Consider the following 23,268-nt stretch of genomic DNA (forward strand, 5'->3'; position numbering starts at 1 on the left):
GGTAGAAGAGGACATAGAAGGGATAAATGGTGATGGAAAAAATAAAATAGAAAAGGAAAATGTGGCTCGGGTTGAAGTGAAAAAAAAGTGGGGAAACCCAGTGGATTATTCCATATTTTACTGACAGACTTGGAAGGATTTTCCTCCTGCTGAACAGATAAAAACTACTTTGAGTGCCCTCTACTGATCCCATTCTTTTTGCATTGAGGTTATGAACAAAGTAAAAATATTTTCAGCCCATCAAATGTTGCCAGTGCTAGCTCTGAAATCTATCTTAAGTCCATCTACTTCCTAACTTTTACTAGTATAGCGGTGGTCCAAGCTACTAACCATCTCTAGTCTAGACCACAATGACAACTTACTAAAACAGTCTTCTTGCTTTTACACTTACCCCTGTGCAATCCATTCTCCACAGAGCAGCCTAAACAATCTTTTTTAAAACATAAATCAAACCTTGTCATTTCCCTGTTTTAAAAAATTTCTCAATGGCTTTCATCTCATCTTATAAAAGTAAGAGTCAAGTGACAGCCTATGCAATTGGATGTCTGCCAAACTCTCCTTGCCCACTTTTTTCACGCTGGCCTCATTCCATTCTTGAAATTAGTTTCTCAACCTTGGCACCATCGGTACATTGGGCAAGACGGTTGTTCATTGTGGGAACTGTCTGCATTGTAGGATGTTTAGCAGCATCCCTCGCCTGTACCCACTAGGTGCCTGTAGCACCATCACCCTCAGTTGTCACATAACAATATGTTTCCAGACATTTCTTTTAAAGAAGCCAACCTCATTCCTGCTTCCTGGTCTTTTACCCTCTCATTCCCTCTATGTGAAATAATTACTCCCGATACTTGAGCTCTATGACTGGTTCCTTTCATTATTATCTCAGCTTAGCTGTGTTTGTCTACTCACAGGCCATCTCTAATCATCCTACATAAAGTTGTGCCCATTACCATCATAGCTACAACCCAATCCTTAATAGAGTACAGAATAAGTGCTCAAAACATAGTCACTGAAAAAATACATAAACGTCAGTATTTATGAGAAAATGCTTAAGTGGTAAGATGATAATAGTTATGTATAATGCCACAACAGCACCTGGATATTCTCCTATACTGTATTTGCTTCATCTTTCAAATGTATACATCCTAATGCACCATTAATTCTTTCTGGTAATATTATTGTCAGTTATAGGGAATGTATATTTGCTCATTGCGCATTAACAAAAATAGTCCAACGCCAGAGCTTGCTTCCACAGAGTGGGAACAGAGAGGCATTTGAACTGTTCAGAAGATGCTATGCTGCTGAAAGCACTGAACATCCAACCTCCGGCTAAAAATAGCCATGACAAAGGATCCCAGTTTGTTCCATCATGTACATAAATGGCTAACCATTTTTATCTAAGCAGTGACTCTTTATCTTGTTTTAAGTGGACACACAAAGGTCAATTCTTTTGATTCTTTTTCAAAGACAGAAAAACATGACTTCAGTTATTTCAAAAGCAAACAGCTATAATGAATAAAAAGGAAATATGAGAGTTAAACCGTAATCACTTTGTGTTTCCGTGTGAACTGGTAAAATCCAGTCAGGTGAACCCTATGCTGAGTAGTTAAACCTGGCAAAATTGTAGTCTCTGATCAGAATAGTCCAACTGGATTTCATTAATTCCATAAAGGCTGGTTCACTCTGTCACAGGGGGCCTTTTAGGTACTTCTAGAATGTGTTTATTACCAGCACTTTGAATAAATATACATTTCTTCAGAAAATAGTACAGTTTTTAAAAAATTATGTCATTGCTCTGAATTGCTAAAATACATTTCTAGATATTTAAAATAATAAACACACAATACAGTGTACAGATGATGTGTTGTGGAACTGTGCACCTGACACCTATATAATATTGTTAACTAGTGTCACCCCAATAAATTCAATAAAAAGGAAAAAATTTTTTAAATAAAAAATATCACTGATTTTAAAAACTATCATTCATCAGAACAATTACATAAGAACTTCTGGACAAGTGAGACCTTGCAGACCAGTGTGTGAGGGGAGGAGAACCGGCACATACCAGTTGTGCACCATGAGTTTCTGCACAGCCAGGAGAGCGTTGTAGCGAACCTGCTGATCTTCGTGGTGCATGTGGTTCATCACCAGTTGCTTCCCACCAAGCTGCTCAATGACCCTGCGGAACAGAAGCCACTTTGTGAAGATACTGCAATTACTTTCAAACTCATGCTGTTCGTCAGCAGAAAGCCCAAATCCTAAGGAAAGTTACAATACACGTAAGTAAACCAACACATGCCTTTTTTCTATCATTTTCTCCAAATCATAGTTTTAAGGCATTCAAATATTTCCTCTTTTGAATTTCTAAGAATAAATCTAATTGCTATTCTCCTTTCCCAATCCAGGCAAGTTTCACCTACTGAATATCTCACATAATATTCCTGATGATAATTTTCTAGGTAGTTGAGTATCAACTTCTTTATTTCTAGTATTTCTGGCCTGCTTAAAATCAGTAAATTGAATATCATCTAATATCCATAATATCAATCAATATTAAGTTCACCAGTGGCTGTGCTGTGAGACAGATATGGGCTCAAGTACAGATTTCAGGGAACACAAAAGTTAAAAGCACCCAGTAGAAGCCATGTTAATTTCCTGAAAAAGACTAATGATTTTTATGATATCTGCTCTTTCTTGTAACAATAGGATATACCACATGACCTCCTGGGCAATGAACCAGAGGAGAAAATTTCTCTTGTCAAGAGCACCGTGATGACTGACAACTGGCATTGCTTTCTATCACTGCACCAGACACCCTAAAAACTCCAGTTACCAGTGAAAATGGTTATTTCCTTCATGAATAGGAAGAGATTCTCTGTTCCTTTGCAAGGACGTGGCTATGGATAGAGCTGTGGAGTCTCTTTAACTCCAGCACAACAGAGTGGATTCTCAGTCTGTACTGCCTAGTGGGGGATATAACTATTACATAGCCAGTGACAAGTGACAGCAATAGGGCTTTGGTGGTCTAAGACTACCTCACAGACGGATGGATGGGGATCAAAGATGAGAGAGAAGCTTTTATATTTATACCTTATTTTTTATTTTTTTTATTTATTTTTATTTTTTTAAATATGGAACGCTTCACGAATTTGCATGTCATCCTTGCGCAGGGGCCATGCTAATCTTCTCTGTATCGTTCCAATTTTTCAGTATATGTGCTGCCGAAGCGAGCACTATACCTTATTTTTTTAAAGCATCTTTTTTTATTGTATTGAATTGAGGAAAAAAAGCACAGTATAATTGTTACCAAACATTAATTGAGTGCTTGTTATGTGCCAGGTACTGTGCTTTAAAACATTACTTTATCTAATACGTATATCAGCTCTGCTCTCTATCAAGTAAGTTACATTAGGGAAGTCATTTAACCATGTAAATTCCTTCCTGCCACATGAGAACAACAAGGATGCCTCCTTTATAGTGCTGCTGTGAAGACTAAGGAACATAAAGCCCAAGTCTACTGCTATGAGGAGGAGGAGGAGGAGGAGGAGGAGGAGGAGGATGATGATGATGATGATACAGGGGCTGCTCCCCTTCAATCCAGTCAAAGTAACCTTCCAAAAATCTGAATTATCACTTGTTCTGCATAAAACACTGGCTGACAAGGCCCTTCACAGTCTGACTTGGAGCCTTCTCTCGCTTCATAGAGCCCAGGCCTACACCCTAGACTCTGTGCACTGACTCCACTGGTCCCCTTTTGGGTCCCGCAGCCACAGAGTCTTGGCAAATGCTGTCTTCGTTCCTGAAACTTTCCCACTCCTCTTCGTGTAGTTTTCAACTAGAGGCATGGAAAGATTATCGTCACTGGATAAATTTTAAAGGGAAATTTGAGGAACAAACATTAAAAGTCATTAGGTCATTCTAAATTTTTTTAATCCTCACCCAAGGATATGTTTTTAATGATTTTTAGAGAGAGAGGTAGAGAAAGGGAGAGAGAGAGAAACATTGGTCAGTTACCTCCCCGTACACACCTGACGGGGGATCGAACCCACGACCTGGGTATGTGCCCTGACTGGGAATCAAACCTTTGGTGCATAGGACAATGAACCAACTGAGCCACACTAGCCAGGGCCATAAAGTCATTCTTATTTCACCACAAACTGCTTATTCAACTGACTGTGTTCATGTGTATGAGCGACTTTGAGGGGTTGGCAGGACTGGCTTCTTACCTTTCCTCTTTAGCCTAACACCCGTCTCCCCCTACCCTTGCTTACTCCTCCAGGGTGGACCTCTGTAATTGGGGAGTTTGGAAAAAGGAATCCATATGCACAGATACACCCCCTCCTTTCTCTTCCATGTTAGTCCAGTGTTCCCTGGGATTAATGGGTTAGTCCAGTGGTTGGCAAACTGCGGCTCGAGAGCCACATGCAGCTCACAAGCCGTAGTTTGCCGCTCTGTTGACTGAGTTTGCCAACCACTGACCTAGACTCTCGATTCCAATAATTACAGGCTGTTGTTCCTTGTGATTAAGCCCCTATCCCAGTGGTCGGCAAACTCATTAGTCAACAGAGCGACAAACCGCGGCTCGCGAGCCGCATGTGGCTCGGAGCCGCAGTTTGCCGACCACTGGGTTAGTCCAATTCTGAGTTCAGTATTAGGAAGGCCATCTGTGTATTGTACATATACCATGTTTTTCAATATTGGCTTTATCGGTAAGAATTCTACTTTGGCCTCCATCTGTTATCTCCTTTGACATGTTTCTCAAATAATTTAGAATTTAGGCAGGCAGGCAGGAGGGGCATTATTTATTAGGCCCCTGCTGGACACCTCCAACACATGGAGATACAGTTGAATCTCATTATCCACAGTAGTTATGTTCTATACAGTCATCACTAACAATGATTTAGTTAATACTAAAATCCTAGGGGAAATCCAAGGTTAGGTTCCTCCGAGCCTCTGGTCACACAACACTGTCATTAACCGATCAATACATAACCTTGTTTTATGTGTGTCTGTGTAAAGACAACTTACTTAATATATATTATTAATTCATTAGCACTGACCTCATAGCCAACAGCACCATAACTCATGCCTGAAGGAAGCTTATCTAATACACACATTTTCTCTGTAAAGCAAATCACAGTCTTCTTGTGCTCAGGACTCTACACAGCGCTTTCGCCCTCGGCTTGGAGTTAGTGAAACAGTGAAATCACCAACAAAGTGCACAAAAATACAAAAACAATGACACTAAACAGGCCACAGAAGGAATACTTGTTTATAGTACAAAGCTAAAACAAGAAGGCAGAGTATCTCCTTGTTTGCCTTCAGCTGGGAATGTGTGAATCAGGTGACTCAAATTTTGCTCTGTACATGCCCACCAACAATTGTGAAAGCATGAAGTATTGATTTGGGGGTTAGAAAATAAATTTTAACAAGTAGGCAAATTCACAAATCTAGAATTCAGAAATAATGAGGATCAACTGTATATGAATAAGTATAATCTCAGAAAGGTACCATTTTAGTGAAACTAAAAAAAACACAGAGATCACACACCATTGATAATGATGATGATGATGATGATGATAGCAATTTTTTTACGTGTTGGGCACTATGCTAAATGCTTCCTATTTTTTCTCTCATGTAATCTTCACAACAAACGTACTGCCTACCCCTCTAGAAAGTCATGGTTTTTGACATTTTAAACCCTTGCCCCTTGTATTTGCTCATATTAACACCAGCCAAGAAAATTTTAAAAATTTGCTTTTAATAATTTATTATTATATTTATGTACTACACATTCATTTTCAAACTATACATATTACTGTCCTCCACCCAAGAGATTCCAGTGGGTGTCAAAGAGGAATAAACAATCTCCACTCCACTAATACACAATGCTATAAAAATAAAGACATTTCCCCTCTTCTAAATTTAAGATGCAAATGAACCACCAATTACTTTCAGATTATACAGATGTCCAAAATCATAAATGCTTGAAAAAGTGGTGAAAAAGAATCTTTCCAGTTGGCAGATTAAGACAAGATATCATTTAAAAGGCCGAATATTTAGATAATTTAATTTAGAGCTACATTCTAGTACTTTAATAGCTACTGCCTAATAGAAAAAAACCTTGCTAAACATATTTCAAAACAAATCAAGTCAATAGCATGTTAAGCTTTAAAGACTTGTAATATTATAATACACAATTAACAAGCTCAATACTGGTAATAACATTTAAAGAATGTACCAGCTGGTGAAACAGAGAAATAATTTTAGAGTAAATTTTTCAAATATCCTAAAAAGCACAGCACTATTTTTTTTTGTTCTAAAGGTCTTTTTCCCTGTTAGTATGGTTCGATAATATGATATAAAGTATAGTTTGATATCAGGTAGGCAGCAAAATCTCGGCCATTTCAGCAATATTTTTTCTGATACATTGCCTTGGGCAAGGGAAGCAAAAGAAAAAAGAAAAATTGAGACTACACCTAAAAAGTTTTGCACAACAAAGGAAACCATCAACAAAATGAAAAGAAACCCACTGAATGGGAGAACATATTTGCCAATGACACATCAGATAAGGGGTTAATATCCAAAATTTATAAAGAACTTACACAAGTCAATACCAAAAGAAAAAAAAAGGTCCAATTAAAAAATGGGCAAAGGACCTGAATAGACACTTCTCCAAAGAAGACATACACATGGTCAAAAGACATATGAAAAAATGCTCAATGTCACTAATCATCAATGAAATGCAAATCCTATCTAATAAAAGAGTAATATGCAAATTAACCATCACTCCGCTACACCCACCAGCCATGCCCACCAGCCAATCAGGAGAGAATATGCAAATAAACCCAACCAAGATGGCTACGGCCACAGAGAGCAGGAGGGAGGCATGGGTTTCCCCGGCAATGGAGAAAGCCAAGCTTTCCGCCTGCCCTTGCCGGCCCAGGCCTCCACTCAATGCTACAAAGTTTCAGTGATAGAAGATACATAAAACCAAACAGAAATGGCGGCAGCCACGGAGCTGGGAAGAGCAGGAGGCTAGGGTTGCTCCTGGCGATGGAGGAAGCCAAGCTTTCCGCACACCCTGGCCAGCCCAGGCCTCCACTTAAGGCTACAAAGTTTCAATTATAGAAGATACATAAATCCCAATAGAAATGGCTGCCACCATGGAGCGAACAGAAGGCTTGGCTCCACTCCAGGCTACAAAGTTTCAATTGTAGAAGATAAATAAACCCCAGATACCAGGGCCTCTGCTTGGGTCGCCAGGGGGCGTGGCCGGCCTGCAAACCACCACAGGCCCCTCGCCCAGGCCGCCCCATTCCCCAAGGGAACCCCCACCCTGATCCAGGACACCCTTCAGGGCAAACCAGCTGGCCCCCACCCATGCACCAGGCCTCTATCCTATCTAATAAAAGAGTAATATGCAGATTGACCATCACTCCAACACACAAGATGGCTGCCCCCATGTGGTCAAAGATCCTGCCCCCATGTGGACACAAGATGGCCACCATAAGATGGCCAGCAAGGGAGGGCAGTTGGGAGGGACCAGGCATGCAAGGGAGGGCAGTTGTGGGCGATCAGGCCAGCAGAGGAGGGCAGTTGGGAGGGACCAGGCCTGCAAGGGAGGGCAGTTGTGGGTGATCAAGCCTGCAGGGGAGGGCAGTTAGGGGTGACCAAGCCAGCAGAGGAGGGAAGTTGGGGGCGACCAGGCCTGCAGGGGAGAGCAGTTGGGGGTGATCAAGCCTGCAGGGGAGGGCAGTTAGGGGTGACCAGGCTGGCAGGGGAGGGCAGTTAGTGGTGACCAGGCTGGCAGGGGAGGGCAGTTAGGGGAAAACAGGCTGGCAGGGGAGCAGTTAAGCATCAATCAGGCTGGCAGGGAGTGGTTAGGGGGTGATCAGGCTGACAGGCAGAAGTGGTTAGGAGCAATCAGGAAGGCAGGCAGGCAAGCAGTTGAGAGCCAGCAGTCCTGGATTGTGAGAGGGATGTCCGACTGCCCGTTTAGGCCCGATCCCACCAGGGTCCCAGATTGGAGAGGGTGCAGGCTAGGCTGAGGGACACCCACCCCCCATGCACGAATTTCGTGCACCGGGCCTCTAGTGTTAAATAAAATGAGATATCATCTCACACCTGTCAGAATGGTTATCATCAATAAATCAACAAACAAGAAGTGGTGGCAAGGATGTGCAGAAAAGAGAACCCTCGTGAACTATTGAGAATGCAGACTGTGCAGCCACTGTGGAAAACAGTATGGAGTTTCCTCAAAAAATTAAAAATAGAAGTACATTTTAACCCAGCAATCACACTTCTGGGAATATATTCTAAGAAACCTGAAACACCAATCAGAAAGAATATATGTGCCCCTATGTTCACTAAGCGTTATTTACAACTAGAGGCCTGGTGCACGAAATTTGTGCATTTGGAGGGGGGGGACCCTCAGCCCAGCCTGTGCCCTCTCACAGTCCAGGAGCCCTCAGGGGATGTCTAACTGATGGCAGGGAGTGGGTCTAAGCCATCAGTCAGACATCTGTAGCACTGCCACGGAGGTAGGAGAGGCTCCCACCACCGCCACTGCGCTTGCCAGCCATGAGCCTGGCTCAGGGCTTTTGGCTGAGCGGCACTCTCCCTGTGGGAGCACACTGACCCCTGGTGCAGGAGCTGCCCCCTGGTGGTCAGTGCACATCATAGCAGCTGGTTGTTCCGTCGTTTGGTCAATTTGCATATTAGCCTTTTATTATACAGGATTATATAGGATAACCAAGATCTGGAAACAGTACAAATGCCCAACAGTAGATAAAAAAGCTGTGGTGCATTTACACAGTGGAATACTACTACTTGGCCTTAACAATAGAAGAAAATCTTAGCTTTTGCAACAATATGGATAAACCTGGAAATTATTATGCTAAGTAAAATAAGCCAGTTAGAGAATGACAAATACTGTATGATTTCACTTACATGTGGAATCTAATCAATAAAATAATTTAACAAACAAAATAGAAATAAAAGCATAGATAACAGAACAGACTGACAGCAAATTCTGCTTCAGATGAACTGTCATAATTTTTTGGAATCCATCAATATAAGACAGCCTGAGCTACAACAAATCAAATATTTTAAAAAACAAGGTAAAGATAAAAAAATACTAGGTTGCATGGACACTTTGGGAGAAAAGGTAATTTCTCTGCTTGAAGGAATATCTCTCCATCTAGTCATTGACATGATGTTATATGATCCTATATAATAAAAGCCTAATATGCAAATTGACCAAATGGCGGACGACCTGTCGCTATGACGCACACTGACCACCAGGGAGCAGATGCTCAATGGAGGAGCTACCCCCAGCCTGCAGGCCCCAGGCCAGCCAAGGCGGGTGCCAGCCGGGGCCCCCAATCGCCCCGCTGGTCGCCCCACAGATCGGCCCTGATGGCTGGCCAGGCCTAGGGACCCTACCCGTGCATGAATTTCATGCACCAGGCTTCCAATGTTTAAATATTTATACACAATAAGGACAAAGAAGTTATGAAGTAATTATGGAATGTGAAAGTCTGCAAGTACAATGGTAGCTCTGCCAATTTTTCCTCACATTCTAAGATGTTCTGGGTTTATATGATACTTTTTTATGATAAATAAGATAAACATGTCTGTCTTCCTTATATATAGCTTTAATGAATATAAAATATTAACATTAATAATAATAGAAGTAGCTAATACTTATTGAGAAGTTACTATGTACCAACGGCACTGTTCTAATAACTGTACTTAGATTAACTCATTTAATCTTCATATCACCCTCACCAGAAAGGAATATAATTATCATCGCAATTTTATAAATTAGGAAACCAACTGGCAAGTGGAAAAGCAACAATTCAAACCAAGGCACTTTTCCAAACAACAAAAAACAGCCCTTTGTCCAATTTAATGCCTTATCCCTTCTATTGGCACCTTGATCTCTTATTTTTCAAAAGAAAAAAAATCCTATCTTTTCATTTTAATGAAGCTAAGTGATTTTAAATTATGAGGTCAGCCTCACCTCCTCTGTGAAGCCTTACCTGTCTCCTCCCACATGCAACTTATTTAATACTTTTAAATACATACATTAATTCCATTATTATACATCTCCTGTAACTTTTCTTTCAGGTGTTATATTTCCTTTTATACTTTAAACCTGCTGAGTTCAAAGTTAGTACAAATAGTAGTTGAAAAATAACCACAGTTCATAAAATAGCTATTGAATTAACTCAGATAAACCAAGTAAAATCCTCAATATGAAATTTCTGTGATCTCTGTTGGCTACTACACTATAGTAGTATACAGGTGTACTTATATTTTTATACTACCCATTTTAATTAGGTTTATCATAATTCCCAATATTACGGTAATCTTGATTTCACATACTCCGTTAATTCCTCTGCTAAACTACCCTATTTTAGACAAGTACATTAGGATTCTATGTTGACTGTTTCAGAAAACCCAAATGATACTAATGGCTTGTCTGTTACCGTTTGCCTCGTGGATAATGCCGCACATATTCTCCAACATCATGAGCAGCAACAGCTAAGACTTGTGGATCATCTGATACTTCCAAAAGTTTTGTCAAAATTCTGAAAAAAATTTAATGCAAAAAGATATCAATTTTTGATTCTTCTATAGAGCACAACAGAGCACAGATATAACAAGGATATCTTCCTGAAAATAAACATTTTGTTCAAAATATGTATGAATCTATGAAGCTTGCGTACTTAGTATCTGAAGCATCACTTAAGACTGTAGCTCAAGGCTTCTCTGCCTACCTTTTTCTATCACATGTCAACCTGTCAAATAGCTAAACTCTATAAACAACAGGAAGTGCTGATAAAGGACCTTTTGTCAATCCAGGAATCATTTCATTATAAAGTAATTCCACACTTCTTCTAGGCTAAGTGGGCAATCTGCATTTCCAAATAAGAGAGGAGAAAGGAATGAGCATTTACTATACACATGCACGTTCCAAACTCTGTGTAAATCATATTCCTCACAACAATCCATAAATGAGGAAATGAGAGCCAGAGAAGTTAGGTAATCTGGTAAGGACACAGCAAATGTTGAAACTGAGATGTGAACTATTACTTGCTGACGCTAGCCCACACAAAGCACAAGCACAACCTGGTGGCAGTTCATTCAGCCCAAGCACATGAAAACCCACTGGGGAAAAGCAAAAAATACATTCAATCTCCCACACCGCTATATTTTTTAAATTTCAAACTATGTTCTTTTTAAAAGGCCAACTTGCAAATTATTCTGAAATTAAGTTTAATTCAACTGAAACAACTCAAATGATTTCAAAAGATTAAATTATTTCAATGACATTTTACTTTGACATTTTATTAAGAAATTACTTTATGAAACAGTAAGAAAATATTATTAACATGGGAGTCTTTAAAAGATAACAGAATATTTGTTCTGAATACCTTAAACCAGAGGTCAGCAAACTCAGCAGCCACCGTTTTTATAAATAAAGTTTTATGGGAACGCAGCCACATTCATTAGTTTGCTCACTGTCCATGTCTGTTTTGGCACCAGGAGGACAGAGCTAAGTAGCTGGTGACAGAGACTGATTTCCCAGTTAGTCTGGAAGAAGGTGTGGAATTATTTCATAATGAAACGATTCCTAGACTGATAATAGGTTCTTTGTCAGTGCTTCCTGCTGTTTATAGAGTTAGCTATTTGACAGGCTCAGGTGATGATAGAAAAAGGTAGGCAGAGAAACCTTGAGCCAGTTATTAAAAAGCTGAATCACAGACCCAACCCTAAACCTACTTAGAATCTGCATTTTAATGACATCTCCATAAACATTTAAAAACATACTCTTAGAATCGTCAATAAAAATGTCCAGGAAAATAAGTTCCAAAAAAAAGATTCTTGTGGTAAGCAAAGAGAGAGCTTTCTCTAATTTATGCCTGAACACAGCTGTTATATCAACAATGGATTCATCACAACCCAAATCTGTATCACCACATCAACCTCAAGCCAAGATTCTGTCAGACACTCCAATGGGATCAACACAGCAATATATCACAGCTTTGGAATTAGATCAAATGTGAACATAGACTTTGATATTTGCTAGAAAGGTAATTGAGAAAAGTGTCTATACAAATCCAAAATAGAATTCACATTATTATTCTAACTGATCACTCCCAATTTTTGCTCTTGTTCTCTTTCACAATATTTTTACTCAATTTTACAAACTTGTTCCCTCAGCTTTTGCTTTTCTCTTAATTATAATCTACTAAAAAAGAAAAAGAAAAAAGAAGATAAAAAATATGAACATGCCTGGCTAGCATGGCTCAGTGGTTGAGCATGGACTTATGAACCAGGAAGTTATGGTTCGATTCCCGGTCAGGGCACATGCCCGGGTTGTGGGCCTGATCCCCAGTGTGGGGCATGCAGGAGGCAGCTGATCAATGATTCTCTCTCATCATTGATATTTCTCTCTCTCTCTCCCTCTCCCTTCCTCTCTGAAATCAATAAAAATATTTTTTTAAAAAATGTGAACAATAAAATGGTAATAAATACACATCTATCAACAATTGAATCTAAAAATCAAAGTAAACAAATAAGGAATCTAATGAACCAAATAAACTGATGAATAAAATAGAACCAGAGGCATGGAAACATAGAACAGACTGACGAATCTCAGAGGAAGTGGGGAGGGAGGGGCGGGAAGAGATTAACCAAAGAATTTATATGCATATATGCATTACCTATGGACACAGACAACAGAGTGGTGAAGGACTGGGCTGGGGTGGTAACCGGGTGGAGGGGGACAATGGGGAAAAAATGGAGGGGACCTCTGTAATACTCTCAACAATAAAAAAAAATTTTAAATTATAAACTGCATGGTTTCTTGTATTTCAGAATATTTCCTTATTCAAATTACATACTTATTTCAAAATTATAACATACAAGATTAGAAAATATTTTCTAAAAACTATTATACTCAAGAGTGATAAAGGCAAAAATGAACTTATATCACATACTTGCTAAGTTGGGAATTACCTGAAAAATAGGTTAGAGCCTGACAAAAGTACAGTTCTCCACAGATAACAAGTACTATGTTTTTTAATAGCAGAATAAAATAAAGATTCCAACTGTACCTATTTTATCAGCTAGTCTGAAGGGCAGCATGAGTATGCCCCGCCTGTCAATCATCCCTATGCAGATAATTTAAGGGAATGAAAACTAAAGACAAGCAACTACTTCAAATTTCTCATCACATTAACATAGAATAAAAGTATAGTGCTACATGCCATTGTTTCTGGTTATTCAGAAAAATCACAAAGGGTCATACAAAGGTAAAGGAAGTAATTTAAGAAAGCCATATAAATAAAAAACCTAATGTTAGAAAACAAAACATGCACTTCAAAAGGCCCTTTAAGTTTGTCATAACAAAAACGCATGTAGAGCTTCAATAATACTTTGTAAAAAGCTCCTTCCATTTGAGCTCATTTTGTTGTTAAAAACTCAAAGTGGCATGCTGAATGATAATTCACTCCTTCCCTCTACTTATTCTCCATCAGTCCTCCAACATCTACCATCCATTCACTTTGGCTTGCCACATTTTAAGTAAAAATATATTATTTGGAGTAATTCACAGAAAACAAAGTCTAAACAACAGAAATACTCATAATATGCACATCCATAGAAACAGAAAGTAAATGAGTGGTTGCTTAGGGTTGAGTGGATGGGTTAATAGAGAAGTTATAGCTAAAGAATATGAGGTTTCTTTTGAAGTGATGAAAATGTTCTAAAATTGACTGTGTTAATGATTACATACATTGTGAATATACTAAAAACTACTGATTTTTATACTTTAAATGGGTGAATTGTGTGGTATATAACACCTATATATATAAAACCCTAATATGCAAATAGACCGAACAGTGGAACAACCGAACAACAGGTCGCTATGATGTGTGCTGACTACCAGGGGGGCGCATGGAACATAGCGGGTGTCGGGCACAGCGGGATGGTGGAGCAAGTGAGTAGGGGCGCCAGACCAAGGCAGGGCACCGGTTGCTGTCATTGGGGCAAGCCTCTGGTGGTTACTGAAAATTCTTTGCTCCTGCCCCCGACAGTCGCGCCTGGTGCTTGCACCTACTGCCAGCACTGGCCCCGGTTGCACCCGCTGCAGGAGCCGCCGCTCACACCCACTGCTGGCTCCCAGCACCAGTCTTGATCGCTCAGCGCCATCAGCGGGTGCGAGCAGCAGCTGCCGGCTCTGATTGTTCCTGGGGGCTTCTCTACCTCCCCCTGCTCCTGAGGAGCGATTGGGGCAGCAGCTGCTGCTGGCACCAGCTGACAGCACTGGCCCTGCTCGCACCCGATGCTGTCGCTGGCCCCAATTGCTCCACGCTATCAGCGGGTGTGACCAGGGCCGGTGCCATGAGCGCATGGGAGCGGTGGCAGCGGGAGCAGGGCTGCTGGCAGACAGGGAACCCAGGGGACTGTGGCGGGAGGGGCCAGGTGGGGGCGTGGAGGAAGGGCCGAGACCTGCCCCTGTGCCCACCACAGCCCACAGTTCTTTTCAAGGTGCACGAATTCATGCACTGGGCCCCTAGTATCTCAATAAAGAAGTAAGTTGGGGGGGAGAAAGGCAAACACTTGCACATCTTATTACAAGAAAGGGAATCCTCAAAGCTGTGGGGAAATGTTACTTTCAATAAAAAGTGCTGGTTCAATCAGATATCCCTGTAATGAAAAAAATGATTCTTGACCCCTACTTTATACTTTACTCAAAAAGCAATTCCATATGAAATGGAGATCTAAATATGAGAGGTTAAACAACAAAGCTTCTATCAGATAACACAGAAATATATCTTCATGACCTTGGGTATGCAAAAACATCTTAAACAGGACACAAAAAAATCACTAGCCATTAAGAAAAATATTAATAAATTGAACTACATTAAAACTAAAGAGTGAAATACTATGTGACAAAGTAGGAAAAAATAGTTGTGATAAATATATATATATATAGTATATTCATCACAACTATATATATAAAGAATGCATGTTCAGAATATACATAGAACTCCTATAAAATGAAAAAAAAATACTGCAGGTACTTCTAGAAAAAAGATATATAAACTCCCAATAAGCATATGAAAAGGTATTCAACCACATTAATAAGCAAGAAAATCTAAATTAAAACCATAGAATATCTAAATTTAGACTAACAGAAACATGTCTGTGAAGATGTAGAACAACAGATATTAGAGTATAAACTGGAATTTAAAACTTACTTCAAAAGTTCATAATTCTTTTCATTTAACCTTACAGCATTTTCTCTCCAAAATTTCTCAGATTTGTGCACAGGACTCCATTCCAATCTTCCAGATTTAAGTTCTGAACTGTATTCATCAAATGAGCTATAAAAATTTTTAAAGAATTCAGAGTTTATACAAACCTCAATGATCCTCCAAATTAAGCATAATAACATCTTCAGTAATGATTTAACTACAAAGACTGACCATACTTTGTAAATTAACAAAAGTCCACTAAACTAAGTTTAAAGAGCTTAAATAAGCTTTATAAATCATGTGAAATTTATTCAGAATACTCAGGTCCAGTACTGTAAAATTTGAATGCTCATCATGAGATATTAAAAGGAGTACTTGCTTTCAAAATCCCTACTCTAATATATCTTCTATATATATAAAAGCCTAAGTGACCGAACGACCAGTCGACCAGTCAACCTGTCAGTATGATGTGCACTGACCACCAGGGGGCAGACGCTCAATGCAGGAGCTGCCCCGTGATGGTCAGTGCACTCCCACAGCACCGCTCAGCTGACCGACGAGCGCCAGACGCTGGGCTCACGGCTGGCAAGCACAGCTGCAGTGACACAAGCCTCTCCCCTCTCCATGGCAGCGCTACCGAGGGGTGGCAGTGGCAGGCAAAGCAGGTCCCTGACTGCCTGCCACTTTGCACACTACTACATCCCTCGGAGGATGTCGGATTGCCAGTTTCAGCCCAATCCCCACCCGAAACCGGCAGTCTGACATTCCCCAAGGAGTCCCAGATTGCAAGAGGGCGCAGGCCAGGCTGAGGGACCCCACCAGTGCACAAATCCATGCACCGGGCCTCTAGTGTATGCATAAATGTGTATCAGAAATATATCTGATAATCTAGCAGAGTTTCCACCTTGCTACTTAAAATACTGTATCTGTGCCCCGGGTGGGTGGCTCATTCGGTTGGAACATCATCCCATATACCAAGAGATTGTGAGTCTGATTCCAGGTCAGGACACATACCTAGGTTGCGGGTTTTATCCCTAGCTGGGGTGTCTATGGGAGGCAACAATGTTTCTCTCTCACATAGATGTTTCTCTCTCTTTCTCTCCCTTCCTTTCACACACACACACACACATATATATACTGTATTTGCCAGACCACTAGATTCATTAATACAAATGTAAAAGTATGTGACTTTAACATAAAATAAAATAGTATATTCTGATATTATTACACTACAAATGTCATAAACTACTATATTGCATTACAAAAACAAAAACAGATATCTGTACAACTAGAGGCCCAGTGCATGAAATCGTGCACGGGTAGGGTCCCTAGCGGCTGCCAGCTGCTGGCTGCCGGCTGGGGCCTCCCTTCCCCGACTGCCGGCCAAGGCCTTCCTTCATTCCGTGCTGCCCCCTGGTGGTCAGCGCACATCATAGCGAGCAATCGAACTCCCGGTCAGTCGAACTCCCGAGGGGACACTTTGCATTTTAGGCTTTTATGTATATAGATATGCTACAATGTGATTACCAACAATAAAGAGGTAATTCTTTGGTTGAATTAACCCACTGCAGATGAATTAAAAATCTCTGTAAATATAATAAACTGCAGTGCACTTTGTAATCATCATTCACTATGTATCAAGATACTTCATTATTCAATTAGCCAGTGAACAAACACAGTGACAAGACATGCCTAAACTTTCAAGTAAAAGTTTTTAAAAGAAGTGGCCATTTAATACCCAATGGTAATTTAGTATAACCAGGATTTACTAAATTGATCAGAGTGTCCCATTTGAATAAAATAGTAATTTACTTGAATGTAATCCCAGTCAGTATAAGAAGTAAACTAGTATTGTTAACAGTAATGCCCTAAACCTATAAGAACAAAAACAGAAAAAAATCTTTCAACTGCACCCATTATCCTATTAGCTTAGCTTTATGTAAATAGAAATATTTTTGAAATTTCCAAATTCAACACAAAAAATCAATTAAGTAATAATTAGCAATGATTGACCCATATAAGTCTCAAACACTGAACACATTTACAAATAAATCCATCACAATCCTTTCTCACAGCCTGCTCCTGAGCACACCACAGCAAACTCTCCATTCACTGGCCACCAAGATCACTTACGATACTAAGAAAGAATGTTTCTTAAGTATTTCTCTAGTTTCTAGTCAGTCACCTTTCCCCACCCCACCCTACCCAATCAACTGATAGGTGCAGAAAGGTCAGCAATAAAGAACTCTCTTGCTTGAACAATTGTCAGAAAAGTTTTGACATTCAGGCAAAGTCCCTGGTTTTTCTTCTATGATTTTTCTATTTTTAAGAGTACTTATGAAAACAGCAAAGTAATCTAGATATTTATAATCAGCAATGTACATTAAATAATTTATAAAGCTAACTATCACTAGCATTTACTTTTTAAAAGGATCATAAAGGATCTTTATAAAAAACTGATGATAAACTTTTGTAAATAACCATTATAAAATTTATAAAACTACAAGCCTATTGCTAGTCTATTTTATTACAATCAACTTATTCATATTTGAAATTATAGAAAGACGAAAACCACTTGCCTCCCTCCACAAAACTCCATTACAAACCACCGATGTGGGTGATACCTCCTCTCATCTCCACAACAGCATTAGGGCATTGGGATTATGGGCCGCACTGAATTACCTGGTAAATACATTTCTGGAAACTTACTGTACTGAAGGCATCTGCTGAACACCTGAAACCTCACAACAATCCTACAAGGTTAGACTTTTTATTGCTAATTTACCAAAAGGAAAACTGAGATGTTAAAATGTCAAGAATACTGCTCAAGGTTACATGTGGAAAAAGCAGCCAAGCAATTCAAACTGGAGTCAGCCTCCCAAACTCAGTCCAACTACAGAAAAAGATGTATTTCTTAAGAGTAACTCTTTTAAAAATGTATCAATAATTAAAAAACAAACATCTGGGTTAATGTGAAAGATCAGCAAGATATTATTAAACAAACAAAGAAAAAACCCCACCAAGGTCTAGAAGAATACGTAAAACCCCCTTTGTCTGTGTGTCTGTCTCGGTGTGTATGCATGGGAATAGGCTGGGAAGATGGTGGGAGTGGCATGGAGTCCCTTCTGTACTGTGTAAGCATTTTCTTTTTGTTTACTTTATGTTTATAATTTGCATAATGTTTAAAATAAAAAAAATAAACCAATAGGAACTTCAGAAAAGCAGGAAAAATATAATTTCCATATGTGGACAAAAGTCCTCAAAAAATTAACAAGCATCACTGCTTTAAAAAATTCTAAACCAGGGAGATATTCTTCAAGGTTTCCATGAAAGTGCCAACCACCTGTGGTAGTACACTCAGTCCAATTTTAAAAAGAAAATGATGGAACTCTCCCCAAAGAGAAGAAATAACACACAGCTCTGACCAACTGTTACCATGGTGATGGGCCAGTTTTTCCATATTCTCCAAATATTTAATAGAAGACATAATATTTTAGTGAAATCTTTTGAGTTTATACTTAGTAACAAATTTAAATTTCCTTAAAATACTAATCAAGTAAAACAAAACCCAACATACCCAGTCTGTGAAAATTAAAAATAACATACCTAAGATCCTGAACACTCTCCCCAAGTTTTTCCAAAAGAAATTTTATATCTTCGCTGATGTCTTCGTCATCGTACTTTTGCTGTTCCAAGTTCTCTAACTGTTTGAGAACTTTGCACTGGATCATAGCCAAAGCATATTCTTGGCGAGTTTCCCTTTCAGTTGATTTTTCTAAAAAGTTCTGGGTTAGACAAAGATATAATAAGAAGCTATATAATTTGTTATGTGATATTCTCAGACCTCTGCACTTCCTTTTACACCCTTTCTCCTCCTCCTCCTATTGACAGGTTAACTATCACCTTTAAGTGGATGGCTGTATTGTAAATCCTTACTTCTTTCCTAAGCATCTGTCCATATCAGAAATGTACTTCTGACTCCTTGCTTACTTATTTGGCTTACTAAACATTTGAAACGATTGATCCATATAAGTCTCAAACACTGAACACATTTACAATTAAATCCATCACAATCCTTTCTCACAGCCTGCTCCTGAGCACACCACAGTGAACTCTCCATTCACTGGCCACCAAGATCACTTACAATACTAAGACAGAACGTTTCTTAAGTATTTCTCTAGTTTCCAGTCAGTCACCTTCCCCTCAACCCCCTCCAATCAACTGATAGGTGGAGAAAGTTCAGCAATAAAGAACTCTCTTGCTTGAACAATTGTCAGAAAAGTTTTGACATTCAGGCAAAGTCCCTAGTTTTTCTCCTATGATTTTTCTGTTTTTAAGAGTATTTATGAAAACAGCAAAGTAATCTAGATATTTATAAAGATCAAGTGTTCACTGAATCAACCAATATTTTTAAGCAAAGAACATGTTCAGGCTTAGGGACAAGAAAGAACAAGCTCTCAAGAAAGCTACCCTTCACCAAGTTGGTATATGCCTTCCGTTAAACAAACAAACAAAAAAAGCCTGTGATAATTAATTCCAAATCAACTGTACTAAAATTTGAAATTTACTTATTTTTGTAAGAAAGTTGTATTTCTATTAATTATGCCAAATAAACACAGAAAGAGATTTAGCTTAGCATATGGAAATTAGTGTGACTAATCCCTAACAAAATTACAACTGCATTTTTCACATATATATGAAAAAAACAATCGTAAAATTTATATGGAATCACAAAGACCTCAAATAGCCAAAGCAATCTTGAGAAAGAACAAGGAAGCTGAAGGCATCATGCTTCCAGATTTCAAACTAAACTACAAAGCTATAGTAATCAAAACTGTATGGCAATGGCACAAAACAGTCTCATAGAGTAATGGAACAGAATAAGCACCTAGAAATAAGCCCCCACATATATAGTCAACTAATATTTGACAAAGGAGTCAAGGATACTCCATGGGAATAGTTCTTCAACAAATGGCACTAGGAAAATTGGATAACCACATGCAAAAAAATGAAATTAGACTACTATATTACACAGCTCACAATAATTCACTTAAAATTGATTAGAAACATGAAACTGTCAAACTCCTAGAAGAAAACAGAGAAAAGGCTCCTTGGCATTAGTCTTGACAACAATTTTTTGTTTAGGATACCAAAGTCACAGCAAGAAAAGCAAAAATCGGCAAGTAGAACTACATCACACTAAAAGCTTCTACACAGCAAAAGAATAAAGTGAAAAAGCATCCTACAAAATGGGAGAAAATATCTGCAAACCATATATCTGATAAGAGGGTTAATATCCAGAATGTATAAAGAACTCATACAACCCAACAAAAAAAAACAAACAAGGCAATTAAAAAATGGGCAGAGGATCCGAATATTTTTCCAAAGAAGGCATTCAGATGGCCAACAGGCTCATTAAAAGGTGCTTGACACCACTAAGCACCAGAGAAATGCAAATCAAAAACACAATGAGGGCCCTAACTGCTTTGGCTCAGTGGCTAGAACGTCAAGCCTGTGGACTGAAGGGTCCCAGGTTCGATTCCAGTCAAGGGCACATGCCTGGGTTGTGGGCTTGATCCCCAGTAGGGGATGTGCAAGAGGCAGCCAATCAGTGATTCTCTCTCATCACTGATATTTCTATCTCTCTTTCCCTCTCCCTTCCTCTCTGAAATCAATAAAGATATTTTTTTCAAAAAAAAAAAAAAAAGCACAATGCGGTATCACCTAACACCTGTCAGAATGGCTATCATCAAAAAGACAAGAGATAACAAGTGTTGGGGAAGATTTGGAGAAGGGAGCACCAATGCTCTGTTAATGGCTACAGCCACTATGGAAAACAGTACAGGGGTTCCTCAAAAAATTAAAAATAGATCTACCAGTTGATATAGCAATTTCACTTCTAATATTTACTTGAAGAAGAAAAAAACAGTAACTTGAAAAGATAATATGCACCTATGTTCATTGCAGTATTAGTCAGAATCTAAGATACGAAAACAATCTAAGTATCCATGTATAAAGAAAATTACTCAGTCATAAATATGCAAGAAATCTTGCCATTTGCAACAACATGGATGGATCTTTAGGGCATTATTCTAAGTGAAATAAGTCAGGCTGAGAAAAACAACTGCATGATCTCACTTATATGTAGAACCTAAAAACAAAAAAAATTAAAATTAAAAGGAGAACTCATAGATATAAAAAACAGATTGATTATTGCAAGAAGAAGGAAGTGAGAAGTGAGTGAAATGGGTCGAAGGTGGTCAAAATGTACAAACTTTCAATTATAAAATAAATAAGTTCTGTGGATGTAATGTACAGCATGGTAACTATAGTTGGGGCTCGGCCCTCACAGCCCCACCTGCCTCAGCCCTCGCAGCCTCGGCTTTGTCTGGAAGGTCATCCAGAAGGATTTTCAGCTGTCCAGTCTAATTAGCATATTATGCTTTTATTATTATAGATTGTATATTTGAAAGTTGCTAAGAAGAGCAAAACCCCTTAATTCTTACCCTCCACCTCTCTTATGTTACCTTTACTCTTGTTTATTATGATCACTGCATTGCATTACTGATCATGACATTATATATTTACATATTCTGTCTTCACTAAACAACAAGCCCCTTATGTGTCAAGCTGTATCTTGGGCATTTATGTTCCTTAACAATTAGCATAATGGAGCTGGAATATAAATGGGATTCAAAACTTGTTTGTGAATTTAACTGAACTCTAGCAATGGAAGGGGAGTGTCAGAAGATTCTATTTCTACAATTTCATCTTTATTAAATAAATGAGAATATGGATAATGAAACATTCAAGTAGAAGAAAAAATATGTTCACCTTAGCTACTAAAAGACTTCAGTCTCATTAATACAACCTACTCTGATTTAAGGATTGATTACCGCTTTATGTGGACGAGACTGAAACTTACCTCATGTAGACAGTTTGTAAAGAAACTAATGGCAGAGCCAATACACTGCGGCAGAAGAGTAGAGAAGTACCACATTTACCTATTTCTTAAGAATAAACTCTCAAAGGCCACAGAACAATTTTTTACATGAAAAAATGTTACATTTTATAAATAAGGATAATCAAAAGCAAAAATAATACATAGAACAACACTTGGTCAACAGATGACTGGCATTTATCATATCTAGACATTCACACTTTTATTTCACTTTCCACTCTTTCAATGAAATTTACACTGAACTTCACTCCTCAATGCCTTTAGTCACTCATTCAACCCTTATTAGACAACTAGGAAAAACACGGAGTTTAATGCTTTCACAGCTGGTATTTTCAGCAAAGAAAACGGAATTCCTTGTCACATGTCTCATAATTCTCCTTTTCATGGTTTTTTTCTCCTTTTAATGCCACTCTCGAGGTTCCTGAGAAAATGCCCCAAGAAAAGAAAAAAGATGCCAGAGTGGTTAAGAAGATAGCTTTGGAGCCAGACAGATCTCACTGAAATTCTAATTCTATCACTTAGTAACTGAGGAATTAATCTCCAATCTTGGTTTCTTCATCCATAAAATAAAAAATAATAATAGCACCTATTAGATTATTATAAAGATTAAATTAGGCAATGCACAAAAAATCACTCAATAAATTATAACACTTATTATTCTCAATATCAAAGACAGGTTAGCATAGTGGCTAAGAGCATGAGTCAGACTGCCTGAGTCTGAATTCCAGCTCTGCTGCTTCCGGGCTAATTTGGCAAATTACGTAACCTCTTGTAGCCTCATGCCCATTGCATGGATCTCTTGGGGAGACTGAATGCATAACACATTTAAAGCAATTAAAACAGTGCCTGACACAGAATAAACTCTTAATAAACATTAGTTATTACTACTATTATTAACTAAAAACATCTAGAGAAGTTATTATACATCATATTTTAAAAATTAAAATGTGGCCCTAACCGGTTTGGCTCAGTGGATAGAGCATCGGCCTGCGGACTGAAGGGTCCTGGGTTCGATTCCAGTCAAGGGCATGT

General features: G+C 38.8%; 1 protein-coding gene across 4 annotated transcripts in view; it reads right to left on the reverse strand.

Annotated features, from left to right (window-relative positions):
* The window catches only part of ATP6V1H (ATPase H+ transporting V1 subunit H), an 81,547-nt gene that overhangs the window by 19,914 nt on the left and 38,365 nt on the right, over positions 1-23,268 (reverse strand). For all 4 annotated transcript variants that reach the window (XM_080646309.1, XM_080646307.1, XM_080646308.1 and 1 more), the window contains 4 exons: positions 18,882-19,060; positions 15,279-15,404; positions 10,497-10,598; positions 2,066-2,179 (listed from right to left, as the gene is read on the reverse strand). In XM_080646309.1, coding sequence (XP_080502435.1) covers positions 2,066-2,179; positions 10,497-10,598; positions 15,279-15,404; positions 18,882-19,060 — 521 coding nt within the window. The remainder of the gene's footprint in view (positions 1-2,065; positions 2,180-10,496; positions 10,599-15,278; positions 15,405-18,881; positions 19,061-23,268) is intronic.

The sequence above is a fragment of the Plecotus auritus genome (assembly GCF_963455305.1).
Source record: "Plecotus auritus genome assembly, chromosome: 11".
NCBI classification, from domain to species: domain Eukaryota; kingdom Metazoa; phylum Chordata; class Mammalia; order Chiroptera; family Vespertilionidae; genus Plecotus; species Plecotus auritus.